General features: G+C 39.0%; 1 protein-coding gene across 1 annotated transcript in view; it reads left to right on the forward strand.

Annotated features, from left to right (window-relative positions):
- The window catches only part of CLVS2 (clavesin 2), a 55,881-nt gene extending 35,402 nt beyond the window's left edge, over positions 1-20,479 (forward strand). Inside the window, exons 3-5 of the mRNA XM_010311007.2 lie at positions 8,988-9,098; positions 11,545-11,765; positions 16,246-20,479. Coding sequence (XP_010309309.1) covers positions 8,988-9,098; positions 11,545-11,765; positions 16,246-16,333 — 420 coding nt within the window. The 3' untranslated portion in view covers positions 16,334-20,479. The remainder of the gene's footprint in view (positions 1-8,987; positions 9,099-11,544; positions 11,766-16,245) is intronic.
- Positions 20,480-21,934: the final 1,455 nt, after the last annotated feature.

Consider the following 21,934-nt stretch of genomic DNA (forward strand, 5'->3'; position numbering starts at 1 on the left):
CACTTTTTCGAACTGGAAATAGTTTTGTACTACTGGGAACTGACCTCTTGAAAATTTGTATGCTGCATAGTTCATGATACCTCTACTTTTAATAAAATATAATACTTATTAACGGATCTCAAGTCAGTTATTCAATTTCTCCACTAATTTAAAGCTTAATTATGCTGCATTCTAGATCTCAGTGTCTGTCCTCAGCTGATTTTTCTTAAATCACTATTCCTCCAATTTTATAGTTCCGTTCAATTCTCAGGACTCTCATTTGCATAGAGTGACAGATTAAAATTGGATGGCTAAAATGATTACTGCTCTTAGTGCCTACTGCAGTGATGGAGATTGATTTCTCATAGTATGAGGAAACATCTGGCTCATGAAATAACTCTTGAATCACTACAGTTGTCAGTCTATTGTATTATTGTAAATTGAAACTGATAAAATGGTTATCCAATTTTAATGCACCCTGTCTGAAACCGAGAGGTGCATTTTTGTAGGAGCTTTACATAATAAAATTGTGGGCAACAGTTTAGAAGTTCTCCACTTCCAGGGAAAAAAAGTGAATATTCTGGTTGGAGAATTGATATCTTTTAACTCAGTAACTTGTTGGCACTGCAAAACTATACAATGGTATTTGGAAACTGGAACAACAAGGAAACTTGCATTTTTGCCTCTGTGCACTATCTCTGTTCACCCTATCCAACTGCAGACCTGTGCACCCCATTGCCTATATAGGTATACTGATGTACTATTAAAGACAGTCAATTTGATGTAGCTTCTTGCAAATTTTGGCTGAAGCCAATCCAGAATTAAAAATCCATAGGTTGGCTCTGGTTCTTCTGGGAAATTATCAGTTGGGATGATATGCAGAAATTATATGGAAGGCATAAGATTTGGTATTTACTTGCCCTATTTTAGTTTAGGTCTGCAAAATCAGTCCTGATACGTGACTGTAAAACATGGGTCCTCCACGCAAGAATAATTTACATTTCTCTTTCCCTGCCTTTCTGTGCAAGTTTTGAAGAGGGACTAGAAAAGGAATGATGAATATGTTTTTCTCTTGTGCATCATAGGAATTTTGCTACATTCATCCCTGAATTATTTTTAATTATTTAATCACTCCTGTTTTCCTCTGCTCTTCACTTTTATCTTATATCTATGGTTTCTGCCTTGTCATTGTTTCTTTCAGTCCCTGTTTAACATTATCCTAAGGTTTCCCTTCCTTCCTTCTGCTATGAGGCAAATGTGAGCTAGCACAAGAGATAACATTTTGGTTGAATAAAACAGAACAAAGGAGTGTAGCTCCCCTAAGGCAATTCTGGGTAAGGTGCTGTTTAGTCTACTCACATTTGGAAGTGGTTGTGGGGGAAGGTGGGGAGGGGCAAAATGATAACTACTGATGCTCTTCTTTGAAATGGCCTCAGGGCTATGGGAGGCTTTCTGCATGATGAAAAGCATCATGACAGTAATCTGTGGTCAGTGGTCTCGGCAGAGACCAAGGGCTGTTTGGACATCAGGATAACCTCACTGACTAAAAGAGGGTGACTTCAGGACGAGGGCGACTTCAGGGTGAGGGTGGTACAAGCTGAGATGCTGGTGTGGCATTTCATCTCCTCCTATACAGTCCTCGGCCAAAGACTTCTGCCTTCAGGAATTTGAGTATGGCATTTTTATGAATAGTAATTTCCCGCATTATTTTTATTCCATCAGCATTATGAAAGTATTGTTACTATATTTATGCACAACAGTTTGCAGTATAGTGTTTTTTTTCCATTTGTCTGTAATCTTAATCTAATAAGACATTCACAAACTGCCTGGAAAATGGATTTTTTTTTTTCCCCTATGGGAATTTCCATAGAAGAAATCACCATCTGATAATTGTCTATTGTAAAGAATGATTTTCATCACAGGAAAAGAAAACACTATAGAAGAACCTAATTCTACCATCTTTCTTACTGTTTTTCTGGCTTTGTCAATTTGGAAAACAGTATCATGCTGTGAAAAAGTTTTGGGTTCCCCCCATCCTTTTTAATATGTCACATTCCAAATGAAGCATTACTTAGAATTAAAAAAGAGACAGTGTTGGTAGTGGAAGACAGAATTGTCCTTGGAAAACAGCATTTTTCCTTTCCTCTTTAAAATTAAAGCCTTCATTTTTCCAGCTTCAAACTAAACGAATGAGCCAAGGGAAAGAATTACCCCACACCCCAAGCCTCTGTCAAAACAAGCAAAAATTGTTAAAAGAATTTCACACAATTTCTAATTAAAACTTTAAAAAAAGTTATGCCAAAACCTTTTGAAGATAATTTGCAAAAATAAAGTAATTTCAAATGAACATGAGAGATTTTATACAAAATATTTCCTTTATCAAGCCCATCTAATTAAAAATATGAGAGAGATCTGAGCCCTTTATCCAAATAGTGGAAGCATAAAATCTATGTAGATTTTTTATTTTATTATATTTATATATAAACATGCAGACACATGCGGTCAGATGGCTTTTAAATCCCTATCCACCTAATTAATTTAACCAATATATAATTTTTATGAGTAGCATATTGAAATGAAAGAAGATTATTTGAAATTAAAACAGATACTTCAATAAAAAGAGCAATATTCTCACTGGATGGATACCATCTCTCCCTCTTCTCATCTCATTCAATTTAACGTATTTCTATATGAGCTGTAAGATAAAATGACTAATAGAAATGAAAAGGAGGATTGCCAAAAGTCAAATTGCTTCACTGGAAGCTTCTTAGCAAAATGACAACATCCAGTTCTAGATAATTAGATCTTATTTTGTAGGAATGTCACTGAATGATGTTAATTTGCCTTTAGGTAGTGCTCTTTTGGTTGAACACAGTAACAAAAATTTATTTGGGCACTTTTTGTTTGTATTAGAAATGATTCAGCATTGTTTAATAAAAATGAAGAAATTCTTTACTGTGAGACACTGGTGGTAGACACTGGAACAGGTTGCCCAGAGAAGCTGTGGCTGCCCCATCCCTGGAAGTGTTCAAGGCCAGGTTGGATGGGGCTTTGGGCAACGTGGTCTAGTGGAGGGTGTCCCTGCCCATGGCAGGGGGGTTGGAACTAGGTGGTCTTTGAGGTCCCTTCCAACCCAAACCACTCTCTGATTCTATGATTCTATGAAAAGCTCAAGCTAGGAGAGGACAATGTCATAGTCTTACAGAGGGAAATCATTAACACAGCTATTTCAGGGACCAAGCAAAATTTCACCACCATTGAAACATGAAAATGTTTTTGCATCTGAACCTTAAAGAGCTTTAACACAGAGGTGAAGTCTCCTGTTGTTACAGGCAACCTGAAGCTTAGCTTCATCTTGTTTCAAAAACGAGTTAGGTGGCTTATTCCTCCCCAGAGTTGTTGGATGTTTGATGATTCAAAACTGTCTACCACTTTCCAGTCTAGCTGTGTTCATGGTGAGTTTTTTCTTATTTGGGTGTCAGCATTGTCCTTTGTTTTGAAAGGGTCTTTCCTTACCTGTTGTTTATTCTCCCTAGTGTGTTTGTAGATAACATCTGCCTTCCAGTATTTTTTTTCATAAACAAAACAATCCAAATTCTTTTAGCCTCCACAGATTCACTTTTCAGTCTCTATCATCTGACCATACCACTGGATAGGGTCCCAGTCTAAGATCATGCCTTGAGTACAGATCTTGACACACAAATTACTTTGTTTTGAGACATTGCAATTACCCTTGTCATGGATGGATGCCTGCAGGAAGTTTGGTATTAGGAAAGCCTTTTTCTTCCATACATTCAGTGAAAGTTACAGTTTGGGAGCAAGACTTGGGTTTTCTTTCCTGATGTGGATGGCAGAGGCTTTTGGTTCTTCTGGTAATTCAACTCTAGAAGTACGAAAGAAGTGAAATATTCCCTCTAATCAGAGCCTTTTCTTTCTGTGATTTTCCATAGTTTCCTCTTTAACATGCTAAAAATTGAGTTTAGTCATGCTGTGTCTTGCATCAGACAGAATGTTTCAGTGTCTTTCTAGTGGAGTCTTCCATTATGAAGATACTATTTTGGTTCTTCATAATGATTTCTTTTTTTTTTTTTTTCTTTTTTTTCTTTTTTTTTCTTTTTTTTTTTTTCCCTGAAGTGACTTTTGGAATAGCTGGAGGAGACCTGAATTTATTATCTTTAGGAATAACTCTTAAGTGACATTTAAGATATTAATAATTTAACATGCTATCTTTGAACTTGTAATTTTTGTTACGAAGACACAGCTTTCACGGTTTTGACTCTGTAGCCTCTTGTCGCCTGGAGATGCTACGGCCTGAATTCACCACAGCACTCGAGCACAGCCTTAAGTAACGCGTGTGAGTGCGTTCATGATATTTGTGCAGACAGTCCTTTGAGGGATGCCACTAGACTATCTGCAAAAACGGTTTCACTGCCCGTGAGAACAGCAAACCCTCAAACATGACCCTAGAGCATATGTGCCCAAGCACTCTCACAGCGTTAGTATGTGGCAAGGTGTGTCCAGACGGGCGATTTGCAGGTGATGTGCAGCACGGTTGTGAGACCCTGATGTGGCTGGGCTGACAGTGCGTCTGGGGGCACACAGCCCTCCCTGCAGTTTCTACGACTGCAATTCTAAGAGCTGTGCAAACAGATTTGACTCCAGTACTGATTTCTGCTGGGAGGGGGGGGGGGAGGGCGCTAGTTCTTTAAAAGTAGACTTCAGAGGTTTAAACGTAGACACAATACCCAAGGAGTGAAGAATGCTGTGGGCTTTAAGAAGAATTTTAGTTTTTCACATTTGGTAACAATGAAAAGGGTGGGTCACTTATTATTATCTCTATATAAGAATTCTGACAGCACTAAGAAAACTCACACTGATTTCCAGTAGGAATTTGGCACTTTTCTCTCTTAGGTACTGTTGAAAATGTCATATACTGGTTTTGCTGTTATTAGAGGTGCTGTAAAAGTTTCTGCTGGCCACAGTGGAGAGCAGGACCCTGAGAGCTGGCTCAGGTGATAACTGAGCCTGGCACAGGGTGGGATGTGGTGCCCAGCAAGTTGAAACCTGGCTTTTTAGCATCTGCTAAAAAGTGCAGTAGCAGGCAACACCAGCTGGGTCCTTGGAGAGGAAGCTTGTGGAGACAGGTCATATAAATTATGTGTGTCAGAGAGGTAAAACTGCTGTGCTGTGAGTGAGCAGAACCACATAATCAGAGATGGAAACCTGGTGAATCGGTTTGCTTGGGTTCATTCTCCAACGCTGACTTATAGATGTTAGAGGAGAGGTCAGTTAACTGCCAGGCACTGGTAGTCATCCTGTCCTGCAAACAGTAGTGTAGGGGTCTGCCTCTTCCTTGGCAGCCCACTATTAATTGCCACTTGTGAGCCTTATATCACAAGGACTGTGGTCCCTAATAGTAACTACCTGCTTGCCTGTGTCTGTGGTGTGGATATGTCCCAAACTGTGTTCATCAGAGGCATACTTAGGTTGCGTTCTGGTGCATAAAGAGAGGTTATTGTCAATGCTAAAAAAATACACACACTGTGTATATATAATTAGTTCTTTTTAGTGGTTTGGTAATACTCCACCAGATTTATTACTTTTCCAGTCAAATGCACAGCTCACCTCATGGCCGATGTCCACTTCTTACTGTTTTCTGGCATGGGATTCCTTTTACTTAGAATTCATGTGATTCATGGGTTACAGGCTTTTCTGTTGAAGTGCAATATGTCTGCAGAGGCAGTTGTGACTGCCACCACGCTTGTGACTTAATCTACATAAAAAACCACAAGAATCAATGACTTGGAAGAAATTCCTACCTGCTGTTTGTGTAGGATGGCCATCTGTCTGGCAAATCCCTATGCGGAAGACAGATACGTCTGAGAAGAGCCAGACAACCTTCTGACACCTGTTTCTCCAGCAGCTGTAGTTGCTTATTCCACTTTTTTATTTTCTCACCAGGTGTTGTTGAGATTGGGTTTTGGATCTGCATTTGGCAGCTTTTGAATTCTAGTCTCAGCATTGTGTACAATGCAGGATCATTCTGACCAAATCACCCTTTCTGTTTCCAGGCCCAAATTTTGAGGGTTCTTAATTACACCTTAGGAAGTGCTCCTGCATTTGGGCACCTCAGTTCATTCACAGAAATTGTTAGGTACTCAACTTCTTTAGTCAGTTCTGGAAAATGCCTCTAGACTTGTTGAAAAATACTGAGACAAACTGGCTTTTAATATCAAGTGGTGTCTTCTATTTGAGGATCATTCCACATATATTCATGACCTTCCATGTAAATGGATTCCAAGATGCAGAAAAAGATAGTGGAAGTGTCAAAGTGGTACTTTCTAAAGATACTCCTTTTATCTGCTGGAAATTTAGTATCTTTATAAATAACCAAGTATTGACAAGTCATCCATTCTGAGCCTATGGCAGAATACAAATACCTTTGGCTCTCTGCTCTGAATCTGTGTGTGCGCATGGCTGTTTGTCTGTTGAGATCTTCTCATTCGCAAATTATCCTCAGTTTCTGTGGGAGACATTTTTGGAGCAATAAAGAGCAAACATTTCGTAACTTGGTGTGTGTAAGTTTCAGAGCATTTGTATTATTTTAAAAGCTTATAAAATATAGAAGCATGCAAGAAGGCATGCAGCCAGGAATGGCCGGTTTGCTTTGCTGTCTTCTGTAGTGCCTACATTAGAAAAAGTGTTTGACCCTTGCGAGGCTTAACACAGTTACCATTCCAGAGTTAACTGTGAAGATATCTTCAAAGACATCTAGATGAAACTAGCAAAAGAGGTCTTCTGCAGCTCCAGCGTATGCTCTTTTGTGCATGGTACACAGCATGCTGCACAGGTCTTCTTTGCTGGACTGGCAGCCCGTGATAAACCAAATAAACACAACCTTCTGTAGATGAATGGTTTCTCCTGCAACTAAAGGTTAAGATGTCATCCAATGATTTATCCTTCCTAATGGATTCATTGGATTGCTGTGATAGGGACATAATTTACTACCTTCTGTACATCAGAGGTTGTGTTCTCAAAATGGTGTTTGGGGATTTACGATATTGAACAGGGTGAATTACATGTCAAATTATCAACCATCCTGTCTGACATTTAGTCAGCGCTGACGGGAACTGGGCATTTAGCAAGGTGAGGCTTCTGTAGCATAGTCTTTCAATAAGATTGTTTTATTTCAAGCCTATTGTTAATCAAATGTTTCTGGAGAAAATCTGTCAAATAGACTGTTAATTGCATTGACTGTTGTGCTGTGGCCAGCCAGATGTTAGTGGTGTGTGTTGTAGCTGTCATCCTCCCTGTAGATTATTGTTAATGCATTGCCTCCTTGATGGGAAATATTTCATCTGGTAATCTACAGAGATGTTGCAATTTGAAGGCAGGTGGCACCCTGATGTAAAGACCCCCTGGGTTAGGAGTGCCTGCCAGTATTTGAATGGTATTTTTGAGAGGAACAAGTGACTTCTTCTGGCTTCATTATTCTCACAGCTCTGTATCCATTCACAGAGCTGAGGAGGATACTTGTCACATGCACTTCTTCAAAGTATATTCCTACCTGGAAACATTTCATTAAAGATTTCCTTCCTATAGTTCCTGCCTTCCTTATTTGACAGTTCTTGATTGGTTGATAGAGCTGATGATTTTTTTTCTTGGCCATTGTTTTACTGTATGCTGTATGACCTCAAATCAGTATGCTTCAAATGGTGCCTTATGGATTATACCTAGACTGTGGATGCTTCTATATGGACTGCTGTCTTGTCTCCAGAAAGGACAAAATATGTCCATTTGCAGAGTGCCCCATCTAATAATTTGATTGCTTTCCTTTGAGCCTCTGATCCCTCTGACACACACCTGAAGCTGCCTTTACTGCATCCACACAGGAGGAGGAGGTGTAGCATGTACTTGTTTGTATTGTCAAGCCAGAGATTGGAATTGCTGCTGCTGTGAGGAATCTGGTTTTGATCTAAATGACTACCACGGCTGGCTAGAGTGGACCACCTGTTGAATAAGGTTCAAATGAAAGCCATTCATTTAATAAGTCTGTATACCTAAACAGTGAGAAGGTTCTGACATAATCCATGAAAACAAAAGGGGGCACACGTCAGTTTACATGCCTGTTTACACCTCTTGCTTCCTTGCTCAGTACTGCAACTCTAGGCAACATAGAGATGACAGTAGCTTATTGCATTGTCTGAGCGTATGATCAACTAGGCAAAGACAAAACAAGGACACCTGATGAATTTGGTAATAGTATTCCAGGACAGCGTGGCTGCGCTCTTCAAACTGCCAAATCCTCTGGCGTATTCTCTCGACTTAGAAATTGAAAATGCAGATCAGAATCTTTCCTAGTGAGTTGTCTGCTCCTGGTGTTTTTCAGTAAGAAAAAAGAAAAGTAATTGCTTCAATACAGATATGCTATCCTTACATTTAAGCTCCCAGAAGGCCTCTGACTATGTGACAAGAATTACTGTCATGGATATTGCATAACAGTTTATGCATAATGTTTAATGCATTCTTAGTTTTATGAAATATGAATAATATTGGAGACATTTCGAATAGTAGTTTAGATTTACACTTTCTTTTTGAGGTGGAAACAAGAGGGACATTTCTAGTGCTCTTCAATGACACTGGAACAGTTGAGATGGTTACTATTAAAAATGAATGAAATTTATAGACATGGAAAAAAGAAAAATATATTGCATAGATGGATTATAGGCAAATCATAAATATTAAAAGTATTTCTGAAGGTTAGAAATGCCATGCCTTTATTTGAATACCATAGCTGTCTCAGTGTGCTGCTTCATCGCTCTGTCCAGGGTGCTGCTTGGTGTGGAAGGTTGGAACTCAACTGAGAGGACACAGTTTTAAAGAACATTTCTTCTTGTTTAAGGTTTATTATTAAATTGAAAGCATTCAGCATAAAAATAATGATTTGATGCATGTGCAACTTCTGTTGAGTCAACTCATATTGTATGTATTTGTTTTGTCACATACAGGACAGTTTTCCAGCTCGGTTTGGAGGAATACATTTTGTCAATCAGCCGTGGTATATCCATGCCCTCTACACGGTTATACGGCCCTTTTTAAAGGAGAAGACACGAAAAAGGGTATTCTTCTGTTAATTGTACATTACCTGGCAGTTGTAGTCAGCAGATGTGTCATACGCTAATAAAATAGATATACACAGTATATCAGCTTGCTATTTGTGGAAAGTATTTAAATACATCTGCATTGTAAAGATTATCTTTGACTGGTTTAGAAACATACAGTGTTATCCTTTAAGGACACAGTCAAGCAGTGCATTTAAGTGTATTTTAATATATAATCATATGCTTTCTCCTATGTTATATTAAAAATATTGCCAATATTACAGTTTCTATTAAGATTCTATTCAATTCAATTCTATTCAATTTCTGTTAAAATTATTTGTGTCTTGCTTTTAAGAACAAAGGTATTGAGTACAAAGTCCTTTGCTAGTGTGATTTCCTTGACATTAGCATGAACTACAGTATGCAGCTGGTATATAGTAGTTTGCAAATACTGATTTCAATGAAAGCCAATGAAAGGAAATTTGTGTGCGTGCATCTGTGCATAAGTACGAGCAGTCTCTGAGATGTTGCTGAATTTGTAGCATTTGCATCCGTGCAATTAAATTAGAGCTTGGTGGTGATAGCACATAGAACGATATTATTTCTGTAACAGGAAATTTGTCATCCAGGAAAACACAATCAGCATCATGTACAATGCCACTACAAAGAATGTGATTATCTTTTTTTTTTTTTTTTTTTTTTTTTTGTTGTGGGATGAGGTCTCTAAGCAACTCTGTATTTTCTCTCCTCAAACACAGTCTACAAGGCCACAATGATCCTTGGTGTTTAGCTGATTTTTACTGACAGATTATGCTTGAGAGGTCTCTGGTATTCACAGATTTTGAACTATAGATCACAAAGCCTTTTAGGTAATATCTGTTATAAATATGCAAATGAAAACCCATTTTGCAGGATTCAGTTGCACTCCATTAACTACAGCTTCAACAAAGAGTATTATAGTGCCAGATATGTTTGAGGCCTTTTTAAGTCAAGTGCTGTGTATGCATAACCAGGGAGTAAAGTATAGCTCATGGGTGTGTTACAGCATTAAAAATAAGTGACAAGGCAGTTGAACATGGATGCTTATCAGTTAACATCTACATATTTATTTAGACACCTGAATCAGTGGCATATATTTTCAGAAACACTGACTTTTTACAAGTGCTTTTGTCAATACTGAATACCTATAAGAAGTAGTCAGGTCGTTAAATATCAACGTAGAGTCCAAAACTTAGTGCCCTGCCAGAAAGTGCCTGTACAATTAAACAGTAGGAATGGCAGTGCTCGATCCTTTTTATCTGCTTCTGTGCTAGTCACTTAAAAAGGATCGAGCACTGCCATTCCTACTGTTTAATTGTACAGGCACTTTCTGGCAGGGCACTGACCAGTGCCAGCTGGTGCTTTCTTAGACGTTGCCCAGTAGCAATTTGGGAATGGCATGGACCAGTGAGCAGTATGGATGAGGTGAGCTTGTTCTGGAGATGAAAGGAGTTTAACCATATGAATGTGAACTATGCCATGGCAGTTGCTCCTAGTCCCAAAGAGTGAATCCTGGCCCATCTTACTTGCTTGTCTAGAAATAGCTGCTGTGAGCTGTCTGTGTAGGCATACCCAAGAGCAGGCATTTCCTCACAGTGGAAGGTCTGCAGGTCCCTGGGATCTGTGTGAGAAGGATGTCCAAATCCACAGGTGCTCTGCTTCTAGTGCTCACCAGTCACACATTCCAGATCTCTGAGGAGAAACAATAAGGTTAAACATAAATATAAATACAAGTATTCATATACATATGTCATATTAATATACATATATATAAATGTAAAGCTTATATGAAAATCAGTCTACCAAAACATTGATGGAAAATATCAAACAGTCCATCAACTAGTCCTTCATTGTTGTCACAGAAATTATTTTACTGTTATTACTTACTTCATATATTGTCAAGTGTGGATGGTAGTTATTAGTACCACTGTATTAAGGAAGAAAATCTTTCCAGCAGAGTTTTCATTACACTGCACTATTTATCTTATTTATAGGACTCATGGCTGGATGATGAAAGTCAATATATATTCCTTAATGTGTATGGTGAATATTAGTTTTATTTATTATATTCTTAATCTATTCACTTATAGTAATTCACAGGATAAGGAAGAGAACAACAAGAGATAGGCAGTCTGTCTGTGTAATCTTCGGTCCATCTAGTTACCAGACATCAGTTCTTACCCTCCTTAGGCCCCTTGTCCTGCAAACTTTTCAAGTCATTTATGCTTTAATTACTTTGTAGGTTTATGAACATAGCATGACCATGCTTAAGGCAGGGACGATGTGTGCCTTAGTGGCCATCTCTGTTAGCCCAACATGGCCAGAATATTGAAACTGTATAATATCTTCTAATAATGATGATGTGGTTTGGGCTTTGACGATTTTTGTGGTACTGCTTTGTTTTTACCTGCATGTGTACATACAGATATTCCTGCATGGTAATAACCTCAACAGCCTGCATCAGCTAATACACCCTGAGATCCTGCCTTCAGAGTTTGGAGGAATGTTGCCGCCCTACGACATGGGGACATGGGCAAGAACACTGCTTGACCATGAATATGATGATGACAGCGAATGCAATGCGGACTCCTACAACGCTCCTGCAAAGGATATAGAAAAGGACCTCTCTCCCAAATCCATGAAAAGGTGGGTTAAATGAACTGTGGCCTTCTAGTATTGCCATAAGGTTAAAATTTACCTTTTTTCTCTTTTATGAAGCTGCAGGTGGTTCCCTCAATTTATTACATATATGAGGACCATTTTTTTTCTAAGATCACTGTTGTTTATAGACCATAATGTTGATTATTACCTATGTGAGTTGCGAGCTCAGCGCAGCTAATTGTTTCTGCGGTGCCATAGAGCTGGCGTGTACAGTACTGTGTTTGGAATAAGCTGATAACCCACCCCAGCCTACAAGTATGTATTAGTGAGACAGCGCTAGCTGGAGTGAGCCTCAGTGCAGAGGGTAAATTGGGGCCAATTTTCCAGCTGGATGGTGACGATAACTCTTACCTTCCTCCATCTCATAGCCTGGTGCCTGGTATCCACCAGCCTGTAGGTGCCAGGACATTTGCAGCATCTGAACTGTCAGTCACAGTGACTGCACGTGACATGAGAAAATGTAATAATGAGAACCAGGACAAAAATCAGCACCAATCATTATACTCGAGTCTGGTAAACGTCCTGGCTTTCTGATATTCTTCTCTTTGAGAAGATGCAGTGTAATTGCTTGCTGCATTTTACCATTTAAAAGACAGTTAAGCATAGGGAGAGGTTAGTTACCTCTCCAGTAACAATGGAAGCAGTGGGGTAATTCACTTGGGAGAGGTAAACCTGGTCCAACCTTGCCAGGGCAGTAGAAGAGAAAGGGGAAAGGTTAGAGCAGGATGATAGAAAAGGTTGAGCAGGACAGCAAAAGTCAGAGCGCAGCTCATAAGGGCTAGGCCTAGCAGTGAATCAGAGGAGAACAAACAGGACAGAAAACAATATATAAAGTAATTAAAATTAAGTCAGGATATGCTAAGCTGAGAATTCAGTTTCAGGAGATGATAGCATTTGATGCAAAAAGGAGAGAGACTCTGGAAGCAGATCAAACAGGATAAAATATTTTCAGACTCCTTAGCCAGGAGGATGATTTTGGTTGGAAAATGTTGCATGGACTGGGGAGGAGGACAGTGTGGTTTGAAAGGGAGATATTTTTGGCGAAATAGAGAGGAGACAACAGGAGATTGCCATAGGAATAAAAAAGAAAAAAAGCAGTGAAGTTTAAGGATTTCATGTTGAAAAAAACCTACAGTGCATTGAAAGTGGGAAATAGCAAGAGAGTGGATGGGAATGAACTAGGATAAGGAGAAGTTAAAAAAGGTCCTGAAGCCATATGACAAATATGCAATTAACACAAGTAGTGGAGAAAATGGGACAGCAAAGAGCCAGGGGAAGGAGAAAAATGAGCAACACATTTATGTATGATTTGCACATAATATAAGAATTATGAGACAATAGAGACGCTATCTTGGAGAGAAGGGTAGAATTTAGGAGCTGAAATGTGTATCTCTTACTGTTGCAAAATTAAACCACGAGAGTAAATAGCTTCATCCAAGGATGCCATGAAAAACCATGAGAAAGCCTATGACAAGACCCTCTGGAGCAGACTTTTCCAGACTATCATGAGCAAGTACATCATTATTAAATGGGAAAGCAGTGGATTGACCAGATTCTTTCTCGAAGAATGCTTTCTCACGCTTACCTATTTTCTTTTCATTTAACTTGTGCTTGAAAAATCCTTCATGCAGAATTAAACTTCAGTGTAAACTTCAAATTGACATTCTTTCAGTCTGGGTTAGCTGACACAGTAGGAGACATACCACAGGAAATAAGCGTGTTGAAAATTGTAGCTACATAATATTGAGCTGAAACGTCCTCCCCTTCTTCGCATCCTTTTTCAGTTAGCATGTCTGCAGCACCTGCTGGAATCCTCCTTCCCTGCTGTTGGATATAAAAAGTACTAAGTGGACTTACTGTGCTAGTACCAAGTAGAAGGGAATGGTAGTAAGATGGACAGAAAGTCCCAGGACTTTGATGTACTAAGTGCACAGACTGTGTTAAAACAGAAATAGAAAAGTTAGGGTAAAACAAATAAACTCTATTTCATTAAAAATTAGATTTAACTTGACTTTGGCACCTGGTGGATTTTTTTCTCTCAGTTTAAAGCCATACTCAGTGTGGTATGTTAGTCCAGAAGAAGGTTTTTAACATATAAAAAACCACGATAGCAGGTCAACAAAAAGTGCTTAACTTCTTAGAACAAATTTCACAAGCATCGAGCAGATCTGCAACAATTATCTTGTTTAATTTCGCATGCCATTTTAAAATTAGTTTATTGCTCTGAAAGAATATCCTTCCTAAACCAAAATTCTGCCCAGAATTCACTTCTTTGTTACTCATTTTTGCCCCTATGTGAACCAGTGGTGTTCCTTCAGATCTTCTTGAACTTTTGATGCGTCCATCCGTGGCTGCCAGGGCTGAGGCACCCAGCTGGAGCTGCAGGGATGTGCATCCTGTTTTCAGCTAATCCCCCAGGGCAGATGTCGGTGTTGATCAGCTTTGCAAAGTATCTGTGTGTGGCTTTGGTTCCTCACCTCTGCGATGGGGCTTTGCAGCACAGCTCTGTCCTACTGTGTGTCATGAGAATTTGTTCAGTAACGTCCATAAAGTTATTTGGGAGATGTAGATAGAAGGTGCTATAGACTTACAGAAATATTTTTCCTTTTGCATACCTTCATTCATGCATTGCTGCTGAAGGGAATGAAGCATGACAGTAAATGTTGATTTAAAATGGAATGAAAACGATTTCTCCTTCTTTAAGGCAATTAGGCTCCTGAGCTTACAAGCTATAGATCAGGGTTTGTGCAGTTTCATTTTCACATCTGCCTTGGTGCTGGCAGTTTGGGGGGCCCTGGGAATTTGCAACCAAAACTGCCTCACTGGGACTTTGAGACCAGGTTTGCAGGCTTTCCAGCTCCCCTTCAGTTCCCCAGGTGAGAACTGGAAACCTTGGCTGCTCAGACATTGGCAGCCTAGGAAAATGCTCAGTCTCCTATTAGTACTTACATTCAGTTGGGAATCTTTTGAAATTAGTATGCTTCCACAGCACTTTTTATCTTGATGAACTTGATTTTCCAGGAGTACAGCTTCCCACCAGCAAATTTTCAACCAGCTTTGCACTGGCACAGTACCTTGTGAATATTTTAAAAAAGCATTTTTAATTCAGTGGTTTAGTTTTCTGCCTGAGGAACTGACCGGTGTTCTAGATGAGGGTTATTGTACAGTTTTAATTAAAATTTTTTAATTATGTTCATCACAAGAGAGATCGTCAGATTTTTAAAGCTAATTTTCTTGATTTTAGCATTCGTAAGAGAATGTGGTATTATTAGATAATATCCTTGTATTTAAAATTTTCTCCTAGGCTTTAATTCAGATGTTTTTTGTTGTGTTTTTGAAGGTTTTCTTTAGATTTTTTTGAGAAAGACCAAATTGTGTCCTGCCAGCAGCCTCATTCATTGATTTCAGTGGATGATGCCGGTTTATAAGAGTGGGGGGTTGACTCTGTAGGAGAGGTCAGAATTTATAAAGGTTTTTCTCTGTGCTGTAGCCCTCCAAATGGGCAAATCTGTAGCAATGCTGCAGTCACAGTGTGCTTCCGCTGATCAAAAATAGATACCTACATTGTAGATGTACATATGCTCAAATCTTTAGATTTGAGAAAGGAAGAGAAATAGGCATTTCTAGCATGAGATTCAGCTCACTAAAGGGAACATCAAACAAGGGTTGCTTTTACTGTATCCCTACAGTAAGGTCTGCTTTTAGGCAAGCTGAGACATAGGTGATGTAAGACCGCATCTTAACACTTCGGACTTTGTTTTTAATGGAGCATTTTGATTTTACTGGAGGTTGGGGTTTCCTCTTTTTCCCTCACACATGGCTGTTGCAGGGTCCCAGTACCAGTGTTACACTTCTGTGCTGAACCAGAGAATCTGGAGAAATTTTACGATCATCATTGAATTTGCCCTTACCATCCTTCTCTGCTCCGTTTAGTTGAGCTGATAAGTGAGTTTGACAGATGTGTCCACTGCTCCAGAAATCCTGCTGGTCATGGCAGGATGCCCTAGGGTTGGCTTAGGAGCTCATGCTGTTGCATTTAAGTGCTGTTCAGAAAAGGAGCAACTTGCGCTTCCAGCTAACACATGCCACTAATTACAGTGTGCCATTAGCCAGTTGGGTGGCCGAATTGTACCTCCTTTACCAGCCTGGTGCTGTGTAACCTTCTGATAGAGAGGATCAGTGCTTGAGTCAGTACAAAAGACAGCTTAGTTTGCCCTCTGTTGTGTGCTGAGGATGCACCACTTTATTCCACCTTTTGCTCCTGTATCCACAAGCCAGCCCATTAAAGCCGTGTAATCACTCCGTGAGGGTATTTTCTGACCATTTGCAATGATCAGATGCTTGGTTAATGCTGTACCATTATTTTTAAGCCCTAGCAGAAATGAAAACAAACAAAAGACCGCTGAGGTTTACCCTCATTTGTCTTGATCTAGAAATGTCAAATAAACATGTTATCCCTCTGCAGGTCTCAGTCAGTTGTGGATCCTGGGGTACTGAAACGCATGGATAAGAATGAGGAAGAAAACATGCAGCCTTTGCTTTCACTTGACTAACAGTTCCTGAGAATTGGACATGAACTGAGGTGGAAGGCACTGCCTCTAAGCAACAAGCAAACCATTGGGAAAGAGTGTACCAGCTGGAATCCTATTTACTCATGTTAATGTAGCATAATGGCAGCAGGCAGCAGGTTTTACTATTCTGCCTGAATTCTGGATGCCCTGGGGTGAAAAAGAAGAGGAGAAAAAAGGAAAATAAAATGAAATAAAAAATAAAGAGGAATCAATAATTTATTCTGTAAGTGCCAACTTGTTTGTAAATACAATATAATCCTCCAATTTGACTTTGTAAGTTATGATAAACAAATGCTATGGAAATGAGTGACTATTAAATATGTCAGTGAAGTGCACCATAGAAAAGAGAAGAAAACGTGCGCGCTCACACATGCACACACATACACACAGAGAAACACATACTGGACAAGGAAAAATATCAAAGCCAATGACATGTTGTCCTTACCATAGGAAGCCATATTGCAGCTAGTGTATTGACTGCTGTTTTGTTTTCTCTCTGCGATGCTCATGTAGAGTGCAAAGATAAAGAGGGAATATAAGAACTTGGAGATGCTGTAATCAGTCAAATATTTCCTAACTGTAGGAACTGATTTCCCAAATAACGTTGTGGCTTAGGATTGTGATTTAGCATAAACCATGTAGCATTGTGAAAACGATAACAGATGAGCTGGAACCAACTCTTTGACAGCTTTGTTGTTTGGCTGTATGGATCTGTGAGGTTTCTTCCTTAACTTTTCATTTACAGTTCGCAAGTAACCTGGCTTGTTACCCTAGTCTGGGTGTTGTAATGTGGGACACATTGAGTTACTTCTCTTGCATTTTGGGTGCACGTCAAGAATTTTTCCGGAACTCTGTTCTCCCTTGGAATGAGAAAATAGTCCTCTAAATACAGCGTAACAACCGGTATTTGAAAATAGAGGCTGGCAGCAGCGATTAAAAGTTAATCACTGGATCCTGTGCACTGGGAGACTGGATACATATATATATTTTTACCAATCTCTGACAAGCATACAAGGTGACATTGTTAGACAGGTATATTTAATTGAAGGTTTATACAAGAAATCATACCTATTCGATGTACTTAGATATATTATAGATTGTATATTGAGACAATGTCATTATTAATATAGTAAAACTTTCCATAGAACAACAGCATCCCACTCCAAGCAAGGATTAATATGAATAAGTTGTAGTCAAACATCTCAGCCTATGTGTTTAGGACACTTTTGGTTTGGTTGTAGTGTAACTGTATATATTGAACATGTGCCATAATAGATAAATACATTTTACCTCAAAGGGGCAACAGGTTTCGCTAGGGATTGGGTTAATCAGCTGAAATGCAGGGGCTGTGTCTTTTTTGTTGTGTGCTGGCTGATGTGTGTGCAGCATGTTGTACGCTGAGGAAACAATGTCATTTCTTATTAGGACTTAACTCTGCAATCAGAGAAGACACAGGGTGCCCACCAAGACATCTGAATAGTTAGAGGTATTGCAAGAGCATGTCCAGGCAAGGCAGGGATTAGTTAAAAATATGCTGACCACAGAGGAAGAGATAGCTCACAGCAACCCTGCCTCGCAGGCACCAGAGTCTATAGAATTTCTTCCGTCACTCCAGTGGTCACTGAAGTTTCAAAGTCACCGGTTGCAGGTCACCTCTCTTCGCCCAGGATGATTGCAGCTGTAAGACTTAGTAGGCTGGGATGAGTTGAGAGAGAGCAGAGAGTGCAATCTTGGAAGCGTGTCGTCTGAGTTTAGCTGTAACTCCTGTGGTGGCAGCTTTGGCGTTTCTCAGGACTGAGACAAGCCTGTCTCTTCTAGCATCACCCTTGATTAGCCCAGGCAGCAGACAGATAAAGCTTTCCCACTTCGCAGTTCATTAGCAGTGCTGATAAATACTGTATGCCCCAGCATGCCATTGCATTGCAGAAACTTGTCTGAACAAGTCATCAACTTTCTGCTCTCCTAATTCTATTTTCATGATACATGTTATGAAATACAAAGAGAAAAGATATGGTGCCTGAACATCTTTTCAGTCTGTCCTACAAGTTTTTAGTAGTAGAAACTGTTGTAATACTACTTCTATGGTTTGAGAGATTTGCAAGATTGATGAATTTTTATATACTATTTTATTCAGTCTTATTTTTCACGTACCTTGTAACATCATGCTGGATAGGTGAGATGTGTCTCTTGGGTTTGTATAAGTGCCACATTTGAATGTATGTTATATATGCCCACACTTATGGTTAATGGAATAGTATATTACCATCGATCTGATTTTAAAATCCTTATTAGATAAAACTAAACATCAGTAGAAATTTTCTCCTTGTAAGGGCTTCAGATTTAGTCAGTATTCCATATGTATGCAATCTGTGACACAGTGGTGATCAAAATCTTCATGGATGCTTCTGGATGCATGGGCCAAACCTTGGTGTAAACCAGCACAACGCTGATTTTAGAGTACACCAGCTGTCTGGTCAGAAAACGCAAATGCCTCTTACATCCCCACAGAACGTCTTTGTAGGAAAGTGTATCTGCTTAACTGTATGAAGCTTAAAATTTGTTTTGAAGCTTATGAATTTGTTTAGTTTGCAAATCCTTTATTTATGCACTTAGCTGTAATTTATGTGATGTTTTCTGATGCCTGATTTCAGCTTCAAGTTAATGAGTATTAATATATTCTTTCCAGAAAGTGAAAGTAGGATATATTATAATTTTGTGTAACTGGGACCTCATCTTTCACCAAGAACAAAACTACTTTTTCAATAAGATCCTCACTGTTAAAGAGTTGGGCTACAGGTCTTCTTGGCTGCAGCTTTTATTTTGCTCAAGCAAAGTCTGGCAGTGGTAACTGCAGTTGTGACATTGGTTGGATAAGAATGTGAAAATGGGTGAGAAAAATAATTACCCTTTACATGCTCTCAGTATTCTTTGAAGGCATTTCTCTTTTACACATCAGGGTACATAAAGGGTTTCCACCTTTCCCTTGCTTCTTGTAGAAAATCTTTATAGGTAGGTCAATTTTTAATAGATTAAATTTGGACTGAAAATTTTTTCCAATCTTTATTATCATAGGAATCGATGTCTAATTTTTATAGCAGAATTGAAGTGCTAAAAATAGAATTCAAATATTTGGGAGGAATTCCTCTAATTTCTTACCTTTGTGTATATTGGGTAGAATAAACCTTGTTGTAATTATGCATGCCAATATGCATATAAATAAAAAATAATCCTGCAATATGAGGAACTTAGTGGAAAAACTGGATACACCTGTCCAAGCAACTAGGTGGAAAAAGAGGGGGAGGAAAAAAAAGTAAAAAAATGATGGTTTCAGACCTTTGGCAAGATCTAAAAATGTCCTTTTACATGATGTGTCTGCCATGAAACGAATGTTTAAAAATCTATTGAAAAGTCATGGAAACTTTCATGCCCAAAGCCTTCCTCCTGTAATCAGAGATGTCAGCAGTCTCTTGGCTTTCTAAAGACAGGTAATCAGTCCCACTAAGCTCCAACGAATACACAGGCTCCCAATAGTTATTAGTTGTAAAATAGCTTTAAGATGTCTTTACAGAAATGTAAATTTACTGTATAGCATATTTAAAAATTTGTTTTGCACTCTACAAACATGCTATGCCTAGTCACAAAAGATTTGTAGAGACATACATAAACTAAACATGGAATGAAAGAAAATAGATCTCAAGAGGTCGTTGTTATGTGAAGGAGAAGATTTGCTTTAATGTCTCTCTTAAAGAATTGGTTTAGCTCAGTACCTTGCATGGAATGCTCTTTGTGTTATTTATTCACACTCACAGCGAAGCCTAAGCACATTACCTGACAAAATTGTAACCCGACAGTATTTTGTTCATGTCTTTTATTATTTACCTGTTCTGTGTGGGAAATTAAAAAGTTTGCCAAGCATCATAAGAACTACTTTTTAGAATTACCTGGGAAACACTTTGCAATAAGCCTTGGTCATGTTCGTGTTATTACATTGTTTCTGTTATTATCAGTGTATGTATTCATCAAGATTTTTGAAAATGTCATGTTTGGAAGAGCATGGAAGAGAGAAAAATTCAAAATCAGGCTTCAGGATTTTTTTTAGAATATTAAAATAGGATTTGAGGAGGGGCACTTGGTTTGGTTTTGATAATCTTTATTTGCCTATGAGGAATGTCCTGCTGAGCTATCGACAGCGTTGGTTACCAGGACAAATTTGGAAGATAAATATCAATGTGAAAGGCTGGAGCAAAGGTCTCAAAGGATTGTACTGAAACATCACTTAATCACATGGCTAGCTGTATCATGTCCTTCTAAGAAAAGCATTTTGCAAGTATTTGTGATGCTGAGAATAGTACTTTTGTCCACAAAGGTCAAAGCATACTATGAAATCAAGAAAATAATAGTTATCCCATTTCTCAGGTAGCAAGCCAGAAACACAGCCAGTTAGAGACATGAAAATCTCAATGGAAGACATTCACGTTGTGTTTATATATGGCAAAGATGACACTTTGATCACTCAGTCTGATTTGAACTGCAGGAGAGAAAACGTGTCCTGATTTTGTGTGAGAAGAATGTCTGGTTGTTCATTTAGTCATGCCTAGGTTCTTTAGAAACCTACATAAATGTTTTACCATGAGACTTTTACAAACCAGGGGTGATCTGCTTTCCTGTGGAGTTAAATCTGAATGTGCATTTTACCATTTCTGCTGAGGAAATGGTAACAAGGGAGTATGTCCCCCAAATGAAATGCCTTTCTTCCCTGTATAATTGATGGAAAGAGGCAATATACTCTGAAGACCCCCAAAAGGAAATCCTGGCTGCCCAGTAAAGAATTCTGAACTTGGTTAGGAAGGATGTCCTTTTGAGGTCCTTGAAAGATACTTGTTTCCCATTAACTGTATGAGGAACATTGGCATTTTATTTAGATGCATGCTTAAATGATCACAAATGAAAGTGCAAGCTGGATAGATAGGACCCCACAACCTGTAATGCCTTGTAACCTTGAATGATCCTGTCTCAAGGGTCTGTATTTAGCACATTGACTTTGACATACCCTTCAGTCTGTATTTCAGCTTTCATTTGTGTGGGAATTTTTTCCTATCGGCTTTTGGGATCTTTATTTGTTCCCTTCATAAGGGTCTGTTGCCACAAAATGGCATTGACCCCTGTTGGATTGCACAATTTGCAAAGTGATTTTGTTAAAAAATAGCAACTTGTGGTATGCTGGGCAGTGGTGAAGTTGAAACATAGGTCACAAGCTCACACTACTTTGTCACTCATTCTCTGCAGGGTTTAGTGTGTGTAAACTGCTTTGATAACAGATGGGTCAGACTCACAGTTGAGTTTAAAAAGAGAGACAAAAGAGAGGTTTCCACAGTGAGCTCAAAATCTGAGTTGACGGTATCGCTGCAGAATCCAAATGGAGGGGAAGCACTGCACAAAGGCAAAATAGAGAGACCTCCAAGGGAAGATGCTGATGCTTCCTTACGGCGCACATTTTTGTTAAAACATGGCCAAAGTATTTTGTCTAGGGGGACCGTAGTCAGCCAGCTCTGTTGTTTCTGAATCAGTCACTTACGGCAAGTC

The sequence above is a fragment of the Balearica regulorum genome, chromosome 3 (genome assembly GCF_011004875.1).
Source record: "Balearica regulorum gibbericeps isolate bBalReg1 chromosome 3, bBalReg1.pri, whole genome shotgun sequence".
In the NCBI taxonomy this organism is placed as follows: domain Eukaryota; kingdom Metazoa; phylum Chordata; class Aves; order Gruiformes; family Gruidae; genus Balearica; species Balearica regulorum.